Source organism: Anguilla anguilla, chromosome 10, assembly GCF_013347855.1.
Source record: "Anguilla anguilla isolate fAngAng1 chromosome 10, fAngAng1.pri, whole genome shotgun sequence".
In the NCBI taxonomy this organism is placed as follows: Eukaryota; Metazoa; Chordata; class Actinopteri; order Anguilliformes; family Anguillidae; genus Anguilla; species Anguilla anguilla.
The window spans coordinates 45,482,035-45,502,250 of NC_049210.1; the positions used below are offsets into that span (position 1 = coordinate 45,482,035).

The window sequence follows — 20,216 nt, forward strand, 5'->3', positions numbered from 1 at the left end:
AGAACGCCATCTTAAATGTCCTGTCGTGCTATTTTTAGTTTCTGGACGGTACTGGGATTTAAGGGGTTAACGCTCACGTGAACTATGGGTTGGATGGCCTGTCGTGTGTTGTTAGACAGTCTGGGTTTGGTCCATTCAGATGTGTGTGATCTTGCGTTTGTTGTTTTGGATCATTGCACTGCTGCGTAACCCAATTACGCTTCAGCTTCAGCTCACATACAGATGACCGGTCATTCTCCTCAGGAGTTTTCTGGTACAGAGCAGAATTCATGCCTCCTTCAGTAATGGAAAGTCTTCCAGGTCCCGAGGCAGCGAAGCATCCCCGTACGATCACACTACCACCACCGGGGTTGGCTGTCGGTATGATGTTCTTACTGCGGAATGCTGTTTTGGCTTTGCGGCAGACGTAACGGGACCCCGCGTTGTACAAAAAGGAGCTAAAGCAGTGAAAGAGCTGCAGCATGGGGGGCTGGTCTACCTGCTGGTGTACCTGGTGGTCTGCCTGCTGGTCTACCTGGTGGTCTGCCTGGTGGTCTGCCTGGTGGTCTACCTGCTGGTCAACCTGGTGGTCTACCTGGTGGTCTACCTGCTGGTCAACCTGGTGGTCTACCTGGTGGTGTACCTGGTGGTGTACCTGGTGGTCTACCTGCTGGTCTACCTGCTGGTCTACCTGCTGGTCTACCTGCTGGCCTACCTGGTGGTCTACCTGGTGGTGTACCTGGTGGTGTACGCACTGGTCTTTTGGTTTTTGGGGCCACTCGGTTGGTTTCCGAGGCCTACAGTGAGTGAACAGAAACCTGTGGACGCTTGGGCCCTGCAGGACTTGGAGTTCGACACCCTCTCTTGTATTTTTTGCCAGGGAATGGGTGCTGTGGGAGCTCGATGCGCTTGTGCAAGGTTTCTCCCTAATTGGTGTGTAAGTCTTTTGGGAAGCGGGTGTGGGGGGGAGGGCAGGCGGGCAGGCGGGGGGATAGAGATGTAGAGGTCTCCTTCAGGTTGACCCCGGCCAATAGGAATACTGGGAATAAAACTGACTCCGGGCCGTTAGGATGGTATTTATGGAGTGAGGTTCGCTCTTGGGGGGTGGTGGGTGGTGGGTGGGGGTGGGGGGGTGGGGGAGGACCAGAGGCAGAAAGAGCCTGTTGTATTATTCAAACTGTCAGCAAGCCATCCTCCCCGTCACCCTCCTTCCTGCTCTGCTGAATAAAACAACAGGCCTGGCACGTTGTGCTGACTCCGCGTTTTAAACGAGCAGCCGTACGGAGGGGGGAGGGGGGGTGGGGGTGGGGGGGGGGGTGATGCGTAGGTGCGTAGGCGCACACACACACAGTACCGGGCCCTACGGCGTGTGTGGTCTCCTGTCTCCAGGAGGGCCGCCCGTGGAGGTGGGCGATGTGGAGGATCTGCTTGGGTTTTTTTTGCGACTGGAACGGCTCGATCTGCCGGATCATTCAGGATTGGGTTCCCGAAATTAAACTCTGTACCACTGGGGGGAAAACGCCTGCGATGGAATCCTTAAAGAGGACTCCGACCGAATCAGGGGACTCGTCCTAGATCAGCACCGCTGTCAGGTAAAATAGGTCGTCCCAGTCCTAGATAGTCAAATAGAGAGTCCCAGTCATAGATAGTCAAATAGAGAGTCCCAGTCATAGATAGTCAAATAGAGAGTCCCAGTCATAGTTAGTGAAATTGTCCCAATCATCATCTGGGTGTAGGTGGGCTCCATGCCAAAACACCGATCCTGTTCCACTGTTTTTTTTTTTTTAAATACTGGTTGGAATCGGGGTGGTCTCTGGGTAATTTGGGTGACCCTGTATCCGCTACTGTTGTGGGGGGGGGGGATAATAAGCACCCGGGCCCCCGCATTTAGTAATTAGTGACCCGCTCTGTCTGAAACGCCTTAATCAGACGCTCGGCGAGCTCATCACCGCCACGGCGGATCTCATCTGGCGCTGGCGGCGGCCATCGGCGGACCGCTCCCTCCAATCATCTCGTCCGTTCTGGTGAGACGGCGCGCGGGACGCAAGGGGGCCGGACCGCAGACTTTCTCTCTCTCTCTCTCTCTCTCTCTCTCTCTCTCTCTCTCTCTCTCCGCGTGTGGCGTACGACGACGGCGACGTCGACAACACGACGCCTTTCTAAATTAGATTAGTGTCAGGCGCCATAACGCTTGCCGCTAATGTCCTAGCCGGGCGAGCGCGGGGAGTAAATATGCGACTGTTGACACGTCCCGGCGCGTTCCGGCGCGCGAGCGGGAGCCATTAATCGCGCCGGCCCGCCCGCCGCCCGCCCGCCCGCCGCCCGACCCCCGGGGTCGCCGCTAATGGATATGCAGATGCGAGCATTAATCAGGGCCTCCCGCACGTATCGGGGGCCGCTCTAATTCGATCAGCTTCGACGCGAGATGTCTTGGTAACTTGTAAATTGGGACAAATTTTGACGGACGGCAGCGGGGGGGGGTTGGGGGGGGGGGGGTTAGGGGGGTGGGGATTTCTGAGGGTGCGCAGGCTGACGGTGTCCAGTGGCGCGGGGGGGGGGGGGGGCGCGTGGTGCGGGGGAGGAGGTTCTATGGGCCCTTCTTCGCCACCCAAGCCTGCTGGTCACACAATTTTCCGCTAGCTCAACCACTGGCTCCGGAGAAAAACAATCCGAAAAACGAGAGTGAGAATGATGTTGGGGTTGGATGAGGGGGTGTGGGGGGGGTTTGATACAATCTTGCTGATGAGAGCAAATGGGAAGTGAGAAATGGGGGTGGGGGGGTTGGGGGGGGGGGGCAGTGGAGGGTGGTGCTGTTGGGGGGGGGGGTAGAGATTCAGGAAGATGGGGAAAGGAACGGGAAAGCAGCAGGGCTCAAAGGGGAGCAGATAACATCTCACCCCCCCCTTCCCCTCCTCCCCCCCCCCCCCCCCCCCCCGGATCTCCGGCACAGTGGGTGGCATGCCTAACCCCCCCTAGTGAGTCAGTCTCTTAATGATGTCAAAGGGCCTGCACTGATGGTGCTCGCCCCCCCCTCCTCGCCCCCCCCTGCCCCTCCCCCCCCCACCTCGCCCCCCCTGCCCCCCCCCTCCTCGCCCCCCCCCTGCCCCCCCCCCCCCCCGCCCGCCGCGGTGGAGATCCGGCCGTGCCGCTTCAGCCCGGTTTGATTAAATGTCAAGGGAAAGCGGGCCGCACGGGAAAGGTGAAGGACGAGGCGTTGGACTCTGATTGGTTCCGACGCAGGCCGGGAAGGTGTCGGGGCCGCGATGCATTAATGATGAAGGAAATTAATTAACACTGTAATAATGAGAGTGCGTTTGATCCAGCCGTGGGGTGGGGGGGGGGGGGCGGGGGGGCGGGGGGGGCGGGGGGGGGGGGTGAGAGGGAAATGAGCTGGTGGTTCTCTACTGTAGGAATCGCGCCCTGCGGGATTTGTCAGGAAACTCACTGAGGAACGCTTTACACCTAAGATGTCAGATTTGAATGGCGCGCAGACACACAGAAGTACTCCAGGCGTTTGACGGGTTTTTTTTTTTTTCAATTTAGTCTGTCGCAACAAGACCTTTGAAACCGGGACCTTTCTTTTTTCTTTCTCCCCACAATTTAACCTGCCTCAGTAAATCAGAGGGAAGAACATCCAAGGTGGTCTTCCTATTTAATAAATCATAATTGGTCGGCGCTGGGACGGAATTGCAAACGAGGCCCCGCGATTGGCTGGCGTGGAGGTGGGCGGGCCCTGGATACCTTGGTTGGACGCGGACGGACGGGGGGGGTGGGATGACGCTGCACGGGAGGCCATGTTTTGGCTGCTGGCGATTTTGGGACGAGGGGGGGTGGGGGGGTGCGGGGGGGGGGCTTGCAGCGCTCCACACCGCACAGCGAGATTGAGAGTTATTAATGGGTGGCGGTGCGTGGCGGCCGCGGCCGGCGTGATAAACGCTCGCCCGTGTTGCTGTTTTTATATCACATATTATATCAGACCATTACGCCGCCGCGCGGGCCACAGACATCGTTAATCCCGCCGCGTCTCCGCCGTGCCGCCGCTCGCGCCCTCTCCCACAGACGCGCCCCGGCCGTAAATCTGGGTCCCCGGGCTCCTGGGCCCGTGCGAGAGCTGGCTAATTCATCATCATCATCATCATCATCGTCATCATCAAACTGCGCTCCCTCTAAATGCCTCTTTCATCATCAACCTGTGCCACCGTGGGCCTCGTCGTCACTGGATGTGCTACATGGAGGCAGCCATCATCATCATCACCGTCATCATCATCGTCATCATCATCACCGACACCACCATCATCATCATCACCAACACCACCACTGTCATCACCTGTCATCATCTGCTTTACCCTCATTCTCCTTCATCATGGGCCTATGCTGTGATTGTCCTTCATCATTACCAGGTGTAGTACCTCGGTTCTTCAGTGTCTCCGAGCCTCTCTTTGATTCCCTGTCATTGATTCTCTTGCATCATCACTCTGCGTCACACTAATTCTCTTTCATCATCACTGTGCGACACATTAATTCTCTTTCATCATCACTCTGCGACACATTAATCCTCTTTCATCATCACTCTGCGTCACATTAATCCTCTTTCATCATCACTGTGTGTCACATTAATTCTCTTGCATTACCACTCTGCGACACATTAATTCACTTGCATCATCACTGTGCGTCGTTCCTCTCCATCACTGCACTCGACTGCCTCAGTACCCCGCCATACTTCACCTTAGACCTCCCATTTATTCTTTTTCAATATCCTCCTGTGTCACCTTAATTTTCCTGCATTATCACCCTCAGCATCGCTCTTATCGTCCTGAGCTGTGCGCGTAGACGGCTGACGCTGGCTTTCCCATATTGCACCCCATCACCTCGCCGTCTTCCCAGCCCTTTTTCTGATTAAATTCTAAATCTTTGCGGGCATCTGAAAAGAAACATCTTTTCTTAACCGCTAACCTTTAAAATCCCACCAGTGTCTGGAAATTACTGCACCGAGGAGTCTATTATGAGGCGGTATCTATCAAAACTGGCTCTTCTCCCTGGTGGTGGGCAGAGAGGATGCTGGGAGGGGGCCTTCCTCCTCCTTGTCATCTTGTTCAAAGTTAAATTGTTACGTTCTGCTCAGTGCGTCATTAATCCTGAACGGGATTTTTTTTCTTTCTTTTTGTGTGTGTGTAGAGACAGATGCTAATTAGCCGAGCGCTAATCGCTATGTTAAAGCGGAGGGCAGAAATAAAGACAGGCCTTCCCTGGCGGTTTCTCGGGGTCGCGGTACAAAAATATCCGCGGCGCTGCGGTCGGCTTCCCCGCGATAACGACGGCGGAGGTTTGTGATTGGGCGGTTCTGTCCCAGGCTCCTCCCCCTGGGTAGGCTGCTGTTCCGTGGGCGAGTCTGTGATTTGCGAGGACGCGGAGCGTAAACGTCGACGATGGCGGTCGGGGGGAGGTGGGTGCTGGTCGTAGCACAGCGACGGTCTGCCGGGGTTTGGGGGGGCTTATGGGATTAACGCACCGTGATGATGGAGAATTTCATGTAAAGCCAAAGGATTAGCATCTCAAATCAGCAGGTGATAGAACTGGAATTCAAACTGGAATTGCTAGGGCTGGCTAGCGCGGTCATGGAGAACAGGAACAACGGACTCTGTCACAGGGTGTCACACAGATGCGGAATATCCAATCCAGGGCTTCATTTGCTTTCCCCCCCCACCCCCCCCAACCATCAAAGAGATTACCTCGTAAATATGAATACTTTGCTTTTGTGATTATATTTTGTAAAGCACTCTGTAAACATGTGTGAGCAAAGAAATTGGCTGTCAAACAGAATGCCATGCATATATGGGGAATAAGTGGTGCTCAATTAACATGAGGATTCAATTACAGTATTAATGCTGTTACGAATAACATTTGCATAAAAAAACATTTGCATGCGGTCGATTTGAATATTCATAAACACAGCAGCAAAAAAAAAAAGAAAAAAGAAAAGAGAAAAGCCTTCTCCTCTTGCATTCAGGAAAACATCTGGCCACATCGCGGAGACCCTCCACGGAGCAGTCTTTCTTTTTAAAGTCCCTCCTCATACTATCGAGCTGACACTTGGAGACGCATAGCTCGGTGATGAAACAGAATAGATTTGGTTCACCTGTCAGGCAGGAAGTTTTGTGAGGGCTCTGGTTTAAGCTGTAATCTCTATAAAAGAAAGGAAAAGCTCCACTCCAGTAAAGAAATACGGATTTGCACTATAAAATCAGGCCATCACGATGGCATTCTGTTGAATGTCAGCCTCCTACAGGCTTCTCCCGATGGCCGGATTTCGCGGTATTATTTCACGGAACGAGACTGAACGTTGCAATATTTTGTCACATTTGACGGTGAGATGAGCTCTTTACCTTTTGAATATTTCTCCCCTGGTTCTACGTGGGAGGGCCAACTGGCCACTCACTAAAAACCCCAGTCAGTTGTGGAGGGAGGGAACCTTGCTCCTGGACCAAACATGTGCACGGTCGACGTGCACATCGCGGAACACTGGGAAAGGGCATCCAATCAGAGCAAAGTTCCGCCCCGCTGCCCAAACTCATAAGTAATATAAAATTGTTTGCTAGTGGCTCGGTTCCAGCTTTTTTCCTCCCCACTTTCGTCAGGCTGACGTTGGCCCGCGGACTGCGTCTGGGCGAGCTCTTTATTTCCCTCATAAAATTTTTTTTCCCGCCTTTTTTATTGTTTTTTTTTTTTTTACCGCTTCCATGTTCCGCAGTCGTACCGGTGACACGCCGGAAAGTCACCGGAGTGCTGAATCGCAGGAACCGCCGCCTGACGTTAACGAGCTTCGTTTAAAAGACGAGTGCAGCAGCCCTGTTCCTTTTATTTATTTACTTATTTATTTATTTTTATTTTGCCTCGGTTCCAGAAAGCGGACAAGCGGACGTGCGGTCTGCAGTGCATAAATGCCCATAATGCACTTGGCAGGCGGCGGCGGCGAGGTTTGGACGCGGCGCGTTGGGGTGGTTTAGGCCGGGGGCTGTTTGTGTCCTTGGCGGGGCCGCCCGAGTGTCGCCCGCGTGCCGCCCGGCTCGAGGCCGCCGCTCCCCGGCCCTGATTTACGCCGCGGCGCGCGCCTTCCCTCGCCGGCCAATCGGCCGAGAGCCGCAGGGGCCCGCGCCGGTGTTTAGGGCTGAAATAACTGCGCCCCTAAATCAGCGCGCCGCTCGGTTCGGCTGGCCCGTGCGGGAGGGGGGTGGCGTGTGGGCGGGCTGGGGGGGGGGAGTTTATGGGCAGCCAGGCTCCGGGCTCATATCCGCAGGACGTCCCGCAGAGGGACAGCCTTTTTTGGGATGGGAGAAGGGAACGGGGAGGAAGAGAGGGGAGAGGGTATCGTGTCGCTCCGCCCTCTTAGAGGAGAAGAGCCGGTGGTCATTGCGCTGTGTGTCCCAGCGGCCAATGAGAGCAGGCCTGGGATCAGTGCTGCAGGTCTGGCAGTGACAGAGCTCCACAGGCCACAGGCTAGGGTTGCCAGATCTAGAGTCTGTCAAAAACGGGGGCAACATGCACAGCTGGAAGTGTAATCGCGAAAAACAAAACAAAACAAAGCTTGGAACTGACGTAGGACCCCCGCGGGGTCGGTTGGTTGATATGGGGGGTTGGTGTGCAATGCCAGACCAGGGTGTCAGTGACACAAAATATACCAGTAAATTTCTTCCATCAGACGCTCGGACCAGACATTACATTGTCTGTTTGGGGCTGCAAACCGGACATTCCGGTGGAGAACCAGGAGCTCTGGCAACCCTGCCGCCGGTAGCTTGGGCTGTGTTCTCCACCATGCGGTGGATACGGGAGATCTGGCAACCCTACCGCCAGTAGCTTGGGCTCTGTTCTCCTCCGTGTGGTGGATACGGGAGATCTGGCAACCCTACCGCCGGTAGCAGGGCTGTGTTCTCAGCGGTGCGGTGGATCCGGGAGATCTGGCAACCCTACCGCCGGTAGCAGGGCTCTGTTCTCAGCGGTGCGGTGGATCCGGGAGATCTGGCAACCCTACCGCCGGTAGCAGGGCTCTGTTCTCAGCGGTGCGGTGGATCCGGGAGATCTGGCAACCCTACCACCGGTAGCAGGGCTCTGTTCTCAGCGGTGCGGTGGATCCGGGAGATCTGGCAACCCTACCGCCGGTAGCAGGGCTGTGTTCTCCGCCGTGCGGTGGAACCGGGGGCGGGGGAACCGGGGGCGGGGGAGCGTGACGTCACGCCCCGGGCGGCCTGGCGGATGACGAGCGGCGGGAGGACAGTTCTGGCTCTGTAATTAAGGCGGGTTAAGCTCCCGCTGACGCGCGTACGCATCACACCGCCGCCGCGCCGCCGCGCAGCGCTAACTCCCACGCCATCTGCGCGGATGTGGGTCGTCCCTCATACGCACGCTCACGCACATGCACACACACATACACACACATACTGTACACACGCACACTGTACACACATACGCGCGCTCACGCACATGCACACACACATACTGTACACAAACACACACGCACACACACATACTGTACACACGCATACGCACACACACATACTGTACACACACGCTCACGCACATGCACACACACATACTGTACACACGCTCACGCACATACTGTACACACGCATACTGTACACACACACACATGCGCACACGCACACGCCATCTGCGCGGCTGTGGGTTGTCTCTCATATGCACACACACACACATGCATACTGTACACAAACACACACACACACACACGCACAGGGACAGTCCTAAAGCTACAGCTGTCCCTCAAAGACAAAAATGCACTCCCTCTCTCTCTCTCCATCCATCCCTCTTTCTCTCCCTCCTTCCCTCTCTCTCTTTATTTCTCTCCCCCTCCCTCTCTCTCTCTCCCTCTCTCCCTCCCTGCCCCCCCTTTCTCTCTCTCCCTCCCCTCCTCTCCCTCCCTCCCTCTGAGAGACACAGGCACACCCACATTCCATATGCCCGGCTGAGGGTCTCTTGCACATTCAGGTTTGTTATGAGGCCCAGAGCCATCGGATACGCGTGAACAGCATTTTGTCAAGTGTAGGTTGCTGTGCTTAACCTGAATTAGCCTCAGTGTGGTGCGCTGTAGATTACAGCCAAATTGTGGTCAGACCTCATCGGCCATGCGTAACAGACAAGCCGTCTATGGAAATGAGAATAATTACTCTGTGGAAACAGCTCAGGAATATAATGCTCATTGATCTCCAGATAGCCATTTCACTTTATTTTTCACCTGGGCATTTGGTTTATTATAGTATACTGAGAAACAAAGGCGAAAGCAGGGCCACATCAGGAGATTTGAAAGAAAAATAATTTCCTCCCTGTACTTTTCGCGCTATGCCAAGGGTGAGATACGCGGTCTTTTATGTTCTGGCTCTGAAGCCACCACCTTCAGTTTTGTTTCTATGGCAACCCCATCCCAGCCCCAGATAAAAGACCTATTATGATGTTTTTGCTGGGGCTTCAAGACAAAGTGAATGTCTTTCTGCTGGTTTGCCGAGAGATTTGTCTTGTTAAAGCACTGACAGTTGTCCAGGGCTACCTCACCACGGACCCTGCATCTCTCTCTCTCTCTTTCCCTCGCTCTCTCTCGCTCTCTGATATTACCACTGTTTAAATATTTAGCGCTTTTCTTAAATCATACACAAGGCCATTTTACAACAGCACACCGAGGTGCTGCTCCTTTCAAAACACAAGCTGTATAGTTTTAGCACACGCTTCTCAGGAGGGTAAGAACAGTAAGAAACTGGTGCACATAAAGGGGCTGCAGTGTTGATACATCTGACATTGGAAAACCATTGGGTACTGCAGCCTGAATCTGCATCTGCAGTAATAATATCGATAGCCTTTTTAATACATTTGTGATTTTATCGAGCACGGGACCCATGTCCAAAAGACATTGTTTTTTTTTTTGTCTTCTTAATTGGCAATTAATTATTGCCCCAAGTTCTAAATCATCTTTGAAGAGTAAAATCAATGCAACTCTCTATGTGGTCTCACATTAGTTTTTTTTATTGTACTAATATTAATTTCAGAATTATTAATTTATCAGTTGTTTTATTTTGCTGCTTGATGACCTTTGAGAATTGACAAAATATGAAAATGAGGAATACAAAACAAGCCTGTGCAAGCAAAAAACTTTTTTTTTTTCCTCCTTTGAATTTACTGTTTTTTGCTGTCAAGGATGAATGGAATATTGGGCTTTGTGTGTCTGCTGTAACCGTTATATTTCCAGTGTTGCAATGCCACTGCTTGACAGCGCTTCGGCGTTGGATGTCTTTGGACGAGCGGCACCCGGGACACAGTCAGTATTCGATCGGCATTTTGTCGGTGCCGGTTTGGTGCGGGCGTGGCAATCTCTACCAACCGCGCTTTTGGCACGTGGTTCTTCCCCCTTTATGCAGCTTAAACCCAAAGGCTGAAACCTCGGACGTGGCTCCTGATTGGTCAGAATGAAGGCGGACAGGCTCAGCACTTCAAACACACCGTCGGTTCCTAGATGAAGGAATGTGTGCTGCTCAGCTAGAATGCGTTGACTGTTTCTTCACTTAGCGCAGTCTTGGGAATTACTGCTTGATTTGTGTCAGTTCTCAATCTGAACGCTTAGTGTGGGTGAAAAGCACTGAAGTCGCTGATAGAAGACTACAGATATGAAAAAACCGTATTTTATTTGAATACGGTTTATAATGGAGTCCGCTAATGCCTAATTATCCTCAGTGGGAAAGAAATGTGTCTCGGAACATGCACAAGCTAAATAGCAGTGGAGGCTTACACTGGTTAACAATGGGCAGCTTAAAATACACATGCACCATGGCAACTTATTATTGTGCCACGTCATACGCATTGTATTTCCACTGTGTCTATGTATTGTTTTGCACCAGTGCTAAACGCCACATACAGTGTTGACTATACATAGTCAGCCGAAGGCTGTAATAAGCATTAGGTAATTCTTGCGCGAAAGGCGCATGTTATTCTCATGTAATTTCTTTCACTTTGTTCCTTCCCGCATTATTAGTCATCATAGCTGATAAATATGGAAGGTTCCAGAACGTACAGCTCTTGGGTACCTTGAGCAATTTTTGTTGAATTAGCTTTGAATACATGTTATTTCTGTGATTGAGCTGGGCTGCGAGCTGCCAGGTGAAAGGGTTGAGGTGACGTGGTGTGTTCTTTTTTTAGTTCTTTTGGAATCTACTGGTTGCCATGCTGCAGATTGGCTAGCTTGCATGATTCCTGTATTTTTTTTTTTCTGTCAATTTATTTATGTGTAAACAGCAACATAGGCTGGTGTCACATAGCAAAAATAAAAAGTATACAGCAAAAAAACACTGCTGGCACTATTTGTTGATGCATCATTACTGTTTTCTGCCTTTACACTATGGCAGATTAAAAGTTAAGTCCCACTACAACAGGTGAGAGGGAGCAGAGATGTGATCGGTCGGCGATTCCCTCGTCTCTGATGTACAGAAGTCCACGTATGGACGTTCGCGGTGATTAATGCAATTCTGAGTGCCTTGGAGTTCGGCGCATGCCTTGTTTGCAAGGTTATCGAGTGCTAGATCGTGTGTAAACGCAACCGTCAGCCTTGATATGAAACTCATGTGAGCTGTAAAAGCGACGTGCATCGGACCGTTTTGCAACCTCATCAGTTTTCAAAGACACTTTCACTTAAGCTCCCAGTATGTATTCTTAAAGGGGTAATTTACTTTTTGGGAGTATTTTTTGGCATTGTTTCAGTTTTCAGCACATTTTTGATTGCACCAGACATTGAAGGATATTTCATTGCTGTAAAGTGTATTTGATTTACACCAAAAACCACTGAATGCCCTGTACCTGCCACTGCAAAACAGTCGGAAACAACTCTAAATGCCTGAGCCAATCAAAAGCATTTCAAAAAACGAAATCTGTTTTTTTACTTTTCTTTTCTGCTGTGAACTTCGCTAAAATAGGGCCAGAAAATTTCAGCTTGCACCGCTTGTCCAGGGTCTCCTTGGAAACCAACACACCCTTGACCACAAAGAAAACAGTCCTTGATGAGACACAGCTATTACAACACATTACATTGCATTTATCTGGCAGACGCTTTTATCCAAATCGGCGTACAATAAGTGCACACCGAAGGTCACTGGAACAACTACAAAGCACAGGTCCGATAAGGTACAATACTCGTTATGTGACAGTTATTCACAGCCAAGAACATCACGTCTAGCTCCCACACTAAGCATAGGCTCGGTCAGAAAGTTATGTCAAGTCAAACTGGATGCTTTCATTATTACGATGCTACGCTTTTACCTGCATCTTCTCAACGTTTGTGTTAAACCTCCAAGAGCAGCTCTGATGCGTACCCACCTTCTCCCCTGGTCCTTGCCTTTGAATGTATCAAAGGCTACAGAATTCATAGCAATTTTTATATTTAATGCTATGTTTCTAATTATGATTGATGCTCTCACTTCCTAACTGTACAAAATGTCAAAATGCTGAAGACCGCCATTAACCTCTGACAGTTTTAGATTGTTCTTGTTCATTTTTTGCGTCATACAATGCTGATGAAAACAATTATAATTAGAAACCCTAAGCTTGTTAATCGAAATTCTACATATGGAATGAAGTGGAACAGTGCGTGCAGATCATATATTTGTTTGGACATGTAGGCTAATTGCGTTGGAATCCCATTAATGCTCCTAAGAAAATGGCCCAAGATGATGATTTTGCTACTGACAACATGTCAGTGCTGATTTAACTTCTAGGTCACTGACAAAAGGAAGAACTGAAGAATGAGCTCTTTTCTGACTCCTTTTTGTGAGATTCATGTTTGCTGATCCTGGGACAAAAAAAACAAAATGTTCTCCCTGAATTTTGTGATGGTATTTTTCCTGTGCACTAATTCTGTGAGATGGCCTGGGTCAGGGTTAGCGAACTGTATAATGATGGCGCCTCAGACAGAAAAAGCTGTCTTTATGGATGAGATGTTTCTGGTAGTCTGAAGGTTTTTGTTCATTATCTTCCGACTTGCAGCTGTCTATGTAGCAGCCGAAGGAATGGACTCTTAGATTTGCCTGTTCTCATAACGTATTTAACTGTGGTCGTTTTAGTATTGGGTATTATTGCTGTACTGTATCTAATTCTTTTTTTTTAGTAGAATTTCATTTCATAAAAATGTCACGAACATTGCTAAACACGTTCAGTTTTGAGCAAACTAGTATTTTCTTTTTTTGAGAAGCTGTTTGCCATTTTACAGGGGTTTTCCCCACTGAAATATTTACAGTGACCACAGGCTCTTTACAAGCTCTTCTCACAGACATTAACTTCCTTGCCCTCTGTCCTCATGTGAAAACCAAATTCAGATACCATTTCACGCCACTGCACAATCAAGCCCCTAACTTTAGGTTATTTCCATTTACTTCTTTATCTTTTTACACGTCTGCATCTTAAACATCGTCTTCATCGTCTTATCCTTCTCCTTCGTAATCCTCCTAATTACATCATCCGAAGTGCCCCGAGCCTCCAGTTATTCATTTGCCCATTGATCACTGTCCACTTCAGCCAAAAGTGGCATCTGTTCAGATTTACGGTACAACAACAACAACAACCAATAACAGCACCCTGTTCAAAGTCGGCAATTTCAATAAGAATACATTATTTTCTCTAAAAGGATGCGTATGTACTGTATGTTTTTCCATTACTGGTAGTTACATTACTTGTTACGTAGACTTTACATTTAAACGAATGTGCGGTTAAAAGCGTTTTTGTGTGTGTTTGTTGACTGATGAACGCTCGTGGCAGTGTGACTGCTTTGAGGCTTTAACGATGTCCCAGGCAGGCCTTTACTTATTGCATATTCCCCACGTTCTCGGGCGAAAGGGAGAACAGTCCCAGGGCCCTAATAAGCGCTTGTTTTGCTCCCCCCGTTTTGAATGGATTAGATTGTTGATTGGACCATTAGCTAAAAACCTATTAGCATTTGCTATTTCTTGATGACTATGCAACTGCGGCGCTTGGGACTAGATCCAGCACAAACTCAACTCGAAAAAATGTTGGAAGTGTTTTTGTGCCAATGATGATAGCGCGCAACTGTGTTTATTTAACATATTTCTGACATGCATCGTTCAGATATTCAGGGCGGCCATGGCAGTAAGCCGTGCTCAGTTTTTTTTGATAAGTTATATTAAAACTTAAAGCAGTTAATTAGTCTTAATAAATTCATTCTAATCAAGTAAGCAGCATACTAATGCGCATTACCAGTTTGTTTATGCAGCCCAAAATGAATGTAATTAAACTGAAGCGATTGTTTTGCTTGTCCTTGCCTGTCGGCCCATCCAGTGTGCGCCTCCGTCAATCAATTTCTTTCAAAAATAAGAACAAATCTCTGGGACGCTGGCCAAGAAATTTCAGTTAAGACATTCTCACTGACCGTCCAATAAAAGCTCGGCAATTAAGAACAAGGGTTGATATGACGACCGGGAAATATATCCCACCCCCAGGTCCTAGACCCTTGCGTGTGTGATAAGAACGTGTTGTGAAGGTGCTCTCTATCCATACCCTGCATAAACATATAAAATACTATTAGATGAAGGAAAAAAGTGTATTTTCCTTAAATATAGAACCTGGTGCTAAATAATCATACACTACCATGTTCTGTATTTGTTGTATAAATTAGCCAGTTACTATGCCGTACCCCTCTGATTCTGACCCGTTAACCCATCGCAGGCTGTTGTCTGATTGGTCCTCTTCCTACCGATCTTCTCCCATTACAGCCAATCCCCAGCTCTCTCCATTGTCCATGTCCCTGGTGCCATGTCTCCATATTCACTACACTTTAATGAATTTAGCCCTACATGGAATCCACTTAAACCACTGAGCCCATCTCCCTCCATTTATTGTAAATGCAAGTGATTTTAGACTGCAGAATATATTTTGGGCCTTTGCTGTGTTGTATTGCCTAGCATTGCTGTTCATATGTGCCAATCTCCAGTTTCCCTATTTTCACTGCTGTTGCCTGCTTGTAAACAGCGGTTTAGTTTCCTCTAGCAGTTCTGTTTATTGCTCTTGTCACTCAAAGCCTTGTTGTTAAGCGAGGCCCTTTTGCCGCGTTTATAAATGATGATTGATTCCGGCGCCGAAAGAAAACGTAACTTGTGAAACGGTCGCTAGCTCGTCCGAGCCCTCTGGAATTTCTGCAAAAAAAACCGCCGCCTCCGCGGCTTGCAATCAAAACGTCGGAAACGCGGGCCGTCGGTGCTCTCGCTCTCGGTCTCAGACCTGCGTATGCTTCTCTATATCCGTATATCGTCTCTAGCGGACGCGGCCGTTGGCCGTAAACGTGCCGACGCGTTCCTGTGAAAGTGCAGCGTGAATGGCTTTTTATACGGCTAACAGCGCGCATGAAGCTAACCGTATTTTTGAGGAGCGGGTATTCCTACGGGGTGGGGGTGGGGGGGGGGGGCTGGCGGGGGGGGGGGGGGGGGGGGGGGGGGGGGGGGGGGGGGGGGTCTTGCCTCTGTTTTACGAGCACCGGATCCATTTATCACACTCAACAGCAGTGCCACATGTAGCATTCCCATGAAGTTCACTCGGATCCATTACTCCAGCCGCCAAAACGCTGTGGGAAATTAGATTTTGACTACATGATACTCCATCAACGCCTCATCCTGTGCTTTTCCGTACCAAACCAGCTACTGAGGGCTCTGGGCTCTGGTGGCCCGGACTTGCTGTTCTCTGAAATGAGTTTTCCGTCGAAAGGCACAGAGGCTTCGAATTAGAAAAACTCTCATTGACTGGTGAAGAAACAAATGAATAACATTATGGCGCTTTATTGACAGACTGGGTGGTTTCCAGTCCCTCTTGATTCAATCAAACACACTTTGCCACTTTTAAGGGAATATGCAGTGCAGTCAAACAAGACTTAAGTCCCCCCCCCCCGATTCAGAAAAATCAATGTTATGCCCTGTCCCATGTATTGTATAATGGAAAGGTCTGCTGTTTGCCATTGAAATAGCTTTTACTCTGAATTGTTTACCATTGTTTGCTGGCTTCATAGTCATTATTACATACATACAATTTCGTACACATTATATTCCCCAAACGTTATTAGAGACAAAAGTAGGAAACAGCTACATTATTTAAATTCTTTATCCCTTAAATACTGACTAATTCAAGTTTAATGACAATCCTCGTTTTAACTTCTTTTATTGGAGTGTGATATATATTCTCTTACATTCTATTTTAAGGGAATAGTAAGGTTAGAGACAGGTACAGATTCTCTGGACATGAGCTCACTCATCAAGCTCTCACCTCCCAGCCTTTTTCTGTTTCTTGGATTTTCCGACTTTATGAGCATAAGATGGACCTTTAGCAACATAAATTTGGTTTCACAGAATTTGGAAAAAAAAAAGAACGTTTTGATTGTTTGGATTGTAGTTAGGCACATTTGAATCTAAAGGTCCGCATGAAGATTGCAATTACTTAATGCAGTTTAGTAAGCTCTGGTTCTTCAATTGAATATTTATTGTCCTTGGTATAACAATCGTGTTCTGTTGTGTGGGCTTGTTTCACTGTATTGGCTGGGACAGGTAACACAATTGTTTGCCTGAGGCTCCTCTGGTATCTACGGTAACTGCCTCCCCAGCCTCAGCCCTGAACGCATCTTAAAATCTGATATGAGTTTGTAATACATTGCTCTCCGATGTCTAGGAAATGAAAACTGAACCTTTCTCTCTCCCCCCTCTCTTTCTCCCTCTTCCCCCTCACCCCCCCCCCCCCCCCCCCCCCGTCCCCCCCTGGCTGCAGGAGCAATTTTTGATGAATCCGCCAAGAAGGATGACGAGGTGTTCCGTATGGCGGTGGCCGACCTCAACCTCAACAACGAGATCCTGGAGACGGAAAAGATCACCATTTCCGTGGAGTTTGTGGACGGGAACAACCCCTTCCAGGCGGTGCAAGAAGGTCAGTCTGGGGTCATTCTGGGGTCATTCTGGGGTCAGTCTGGGGTTGGTCTGGGGTCGGTGTAGGGTTGGTCTTGGGGCTTCTGTTCGTCCTGCATTGGCTCTGCATGGGGTGGGCGAGGAACCCTATAGGACGGTAATACTGAGAGCGGGAGCCGTTGATTGGCTGATCCTTCAGTGGGAGGAGCCTTGTAGTCATACTGGCTACACTCTCAGGAGGAAGGTGCAAAAAATGTTCCTAAATAGGTACAAGACTGGAGTGGTACCCTATAGGTACATAAGGTTGCACCCATGGGTTTTATAATTGATTTGTACTTTTTTGCTTGCAGAAGGTACTTACCAGTACCAAAGAAAATTACTCTACCTTTCAGGGTTCATTTTGGGAAAGTCGTTCCTTAAAAAAACAAAAAAATGTACCTCTACTGTACCTTTGTTTCTGAGAGGGTGTAGAGTATTTGACAGGTGGTGCCAGTCATGTCCCAGAAGAAGAAGAACAAGCACAGAGTGCATCGGTGGGAGGTTACAGCGCATTTTTAAAATTTAATTTAAAGAGGCCGCTCTGTGGGCGTTTGTGAAATGCACCGTTTTACGTCTGCTTTTATACGCCCGTCACAGACAGTCCAACCGCCGCGCGCCTTCACAAAGGGATCTAATGTGGAATCGTATCAAAGACCGCACTCTTAAAGAAATGTACGATAAAGGAAGAGGAGATTCAATGTGTCTGACGGAGATAAGGGACGGAAGCCAGAGGAGAGCTGTGGGACTCACCTTGGTTTGTAGATGTATAGTTATTAGGCAATTAAAATAAAGGAAAAGTGGCACCCTCCTCTCCCACAGAATCGGTCCTGCGTGTTGATAATTTGCATATCTAGCTTGCGTTAGATAAGAGCAGTTTTAATAAGCAGTTGTTGAATCGAATGCTTGATACAGAAATAAAAGGAAGAGTCGGATTTTGAACAGCCAAATACATGCAAATGGAATCAGCAGAAGTGAGAAGTTCTCTGGGGAGTTATCCTGGCTGAATTGTGCAGGAAGTGCTTCAGCCAGATCCTAGGTGGCCACATTTTGTTCTGATTTGAATTGGGAGCCGTTTGCAATGGTGTCCCCTGCTGCGGTCTGGCCAAGTCAGTGGCATTTAAAGGCGAGAGTTTCTGTTCCTGAGTGCGAGTTCTCCAATAGCTCACCGTTGCCAGTTCACAAACACACAGGCCTTTGATTTCTCCTGTCTCCCATCAATCCAGTGAGAAGCCTGCCGTCCAATTTACTGGTTTTCCTTCTCCCACTCAACATACCCCCCCCCCCACATATCTTTTCCTGTTGTACTCTCGAAAAAATGCTTCACAAAACAATTACATTCATATATGTTCCAAGAATTCAACTCAACAGTGAATAAAACCCACAAGATTTGATTAATAATGGTATTGCAAAAGGTACAACAAGGAATCTTTACTTTGCAGTGCGGTGAGAGATGCAAATAATGACTCACCTTTGCTAATATCTCTCAAGTTGAATGACATTAAGGTTCAGGATCGCATAATGTACACAATGCACATGTTTACATTGAGGATTCTGAAGGAGATAAATCTGTTTTTTGAATGGATTCAAGTGGAGGGTATGAGGATGCTGTAGAGGAACAGAGCCTCCGTGTTCATCCTGCAGTGAGAGGCTCCTGGACAGACTCCTAACGCACAGCTAAACCTGCGATGATACCTTTACGATGAGTACGTCCCCTGGATCTGAGATTTGACAAAAAAAAAAAAAAAAAGTTTTTTTTAAATGCTTCCAGCAGCAGTTTGGCAGAGCGTGGCTCTGTCACAGCGCCCCGGTGCGCTTCAGCAAACCGTCTGTTTGGCTCGGGAGCCGAACGATTATCCCGACCGTTAAATAAAGAAAGGGATCCACAGCACGTTGTCATCTCGGGGTGGGGGGGATGAGGGAGGGGGGGGGGGGGGACAAAAAAGAAAGAGGGAACCGGCACGGCTAAATTTCAGAGTCTGCGTTCATTTTGCATGCGCCGCCTGGCTCCAGCAGCGCCTGGTCTCCAGGCTAACTCCTGTAGCGTCGGCTGTTCGCCGTAGTAGTTTAGTTTCTGTCACCGCCGCCTCTGACATAAAACCTATGGGCGGGTTCCAGTACCAAATTGCACAGGTAATTACAAGCAGACCGTTTCTGCGTTTGGCACGGAGCCCTGCCGCTGTTTACAAGGTGACACCAGTCAATCCCTCGTTTATTTCGCTGTTGAACATTAAGTTATTCTCAAGAGAGCCGACTGCTATCCTCGAACCTCGGGAAAAAAAAAGAAAAAGAAAAAGAACAACCCCTCCCCCCCCCCCCCCCCCCCCCCGCCCAGCCCTCGCATTGCACGCTGAGCGACAACATGCTTCTTCTGAGGGAATTACCCATCGAGGCTTCTGTATATCCAGCGCGGTTTTGTCCGTGCTCTAATTGTCCCTCGTAAGTCTGACAGTTTGCACTAATCCATATGCTCCTAAAGATGTTTCCACCAGAGAGGAGGGCGTGACAGAGCCTTCCGCTGAGAGTCGTTTCCCAACGCAGAGCAGCTGTCCATAAATTCCGAAGAAAACAAAACCCGCCACTTTGCGCGTAGGCGCGACCCCCCCCCCCCTTCTTTTTGTCGTGGTTTTCGGGAGGAACGTCATTATGGCGTTCAGTCCACCCCTTCCTCTCACATTCGCGCTCAGCAGTCACTATCCCTCCATCTTTTCGACTTAATGAGATAATTAGCCTAGCAGGTAGATGCTTGCGATGTTTTTTTTTTTTGTTTTTTTATCGGGCGATGTCGATTTAACGTGGCGGTAATTGGCGGTAAAGCCACCGCGGTCGAGAGGGGGGGGGAGGGGGGGGGCACGGGGAAGAGTGACGTCGCTTTTCGGCAGCCGCCACGCCCGTGTCCCAACCTTGTCTCACGGGACACGCGCAGATTCCCGTTCGGAACGACAACAGGCACGCGCAAAAAAGCGGACGACTGCGGGGGTACAAAAAATAATAAAAAATAAAACAATGAATGAATTAATGAATGGTGGATGATTGAGTGAATGAATTAATCATTGCATTGATATAGCACTTCTCCGAACGCTCAAAGTGCTTCACAGTAATGAGTGGGGACTCAGCTCACCCACCACTAATGTGCAGCACCCACCTGGGTGATGCACGGCAGCCATTTTGTGCGTCAGAACGCTCACCGCACATTGGCTGAGGTGGAGAAGGGAACCTCTTCAGTATTGAGGAGAAGGGTTCGAATGTGGAAGACAGCTGGCAGCCAGA

At 49.3% G+C, this 20,216-nt stretch overlaps 1 protein-coding gene across 2 annotated transcripts in view; it reads left to right on the forward strand.

Moving 5' to 3' along the window:
* Nucleotides 1–20,216, forward strand: part of grid2 (glutamate receptor, ionotropic, delta 2) — a 377,520-nt gene that overhangs the window by 51,543 nt on the left and 305,761 nt on the right. For both annotated transcript variants that reach the window (XR_004761248.1, XM_035379838.1), the window contains exon 2: nucleotides 16,777–16,932. Coding sequence is in view for 1 of the 2 variants with exons in the window: in XM_035379838.1 (XP_035235729.1) it covers nucleotides 16,777–16,932 (156 nt within the window). In the remaining variant the exon portion in view is untranslated. The remainder of the gene's footprint in view (nucleotides 1–16,776; nucleotides 16,933–20,216) is intronic.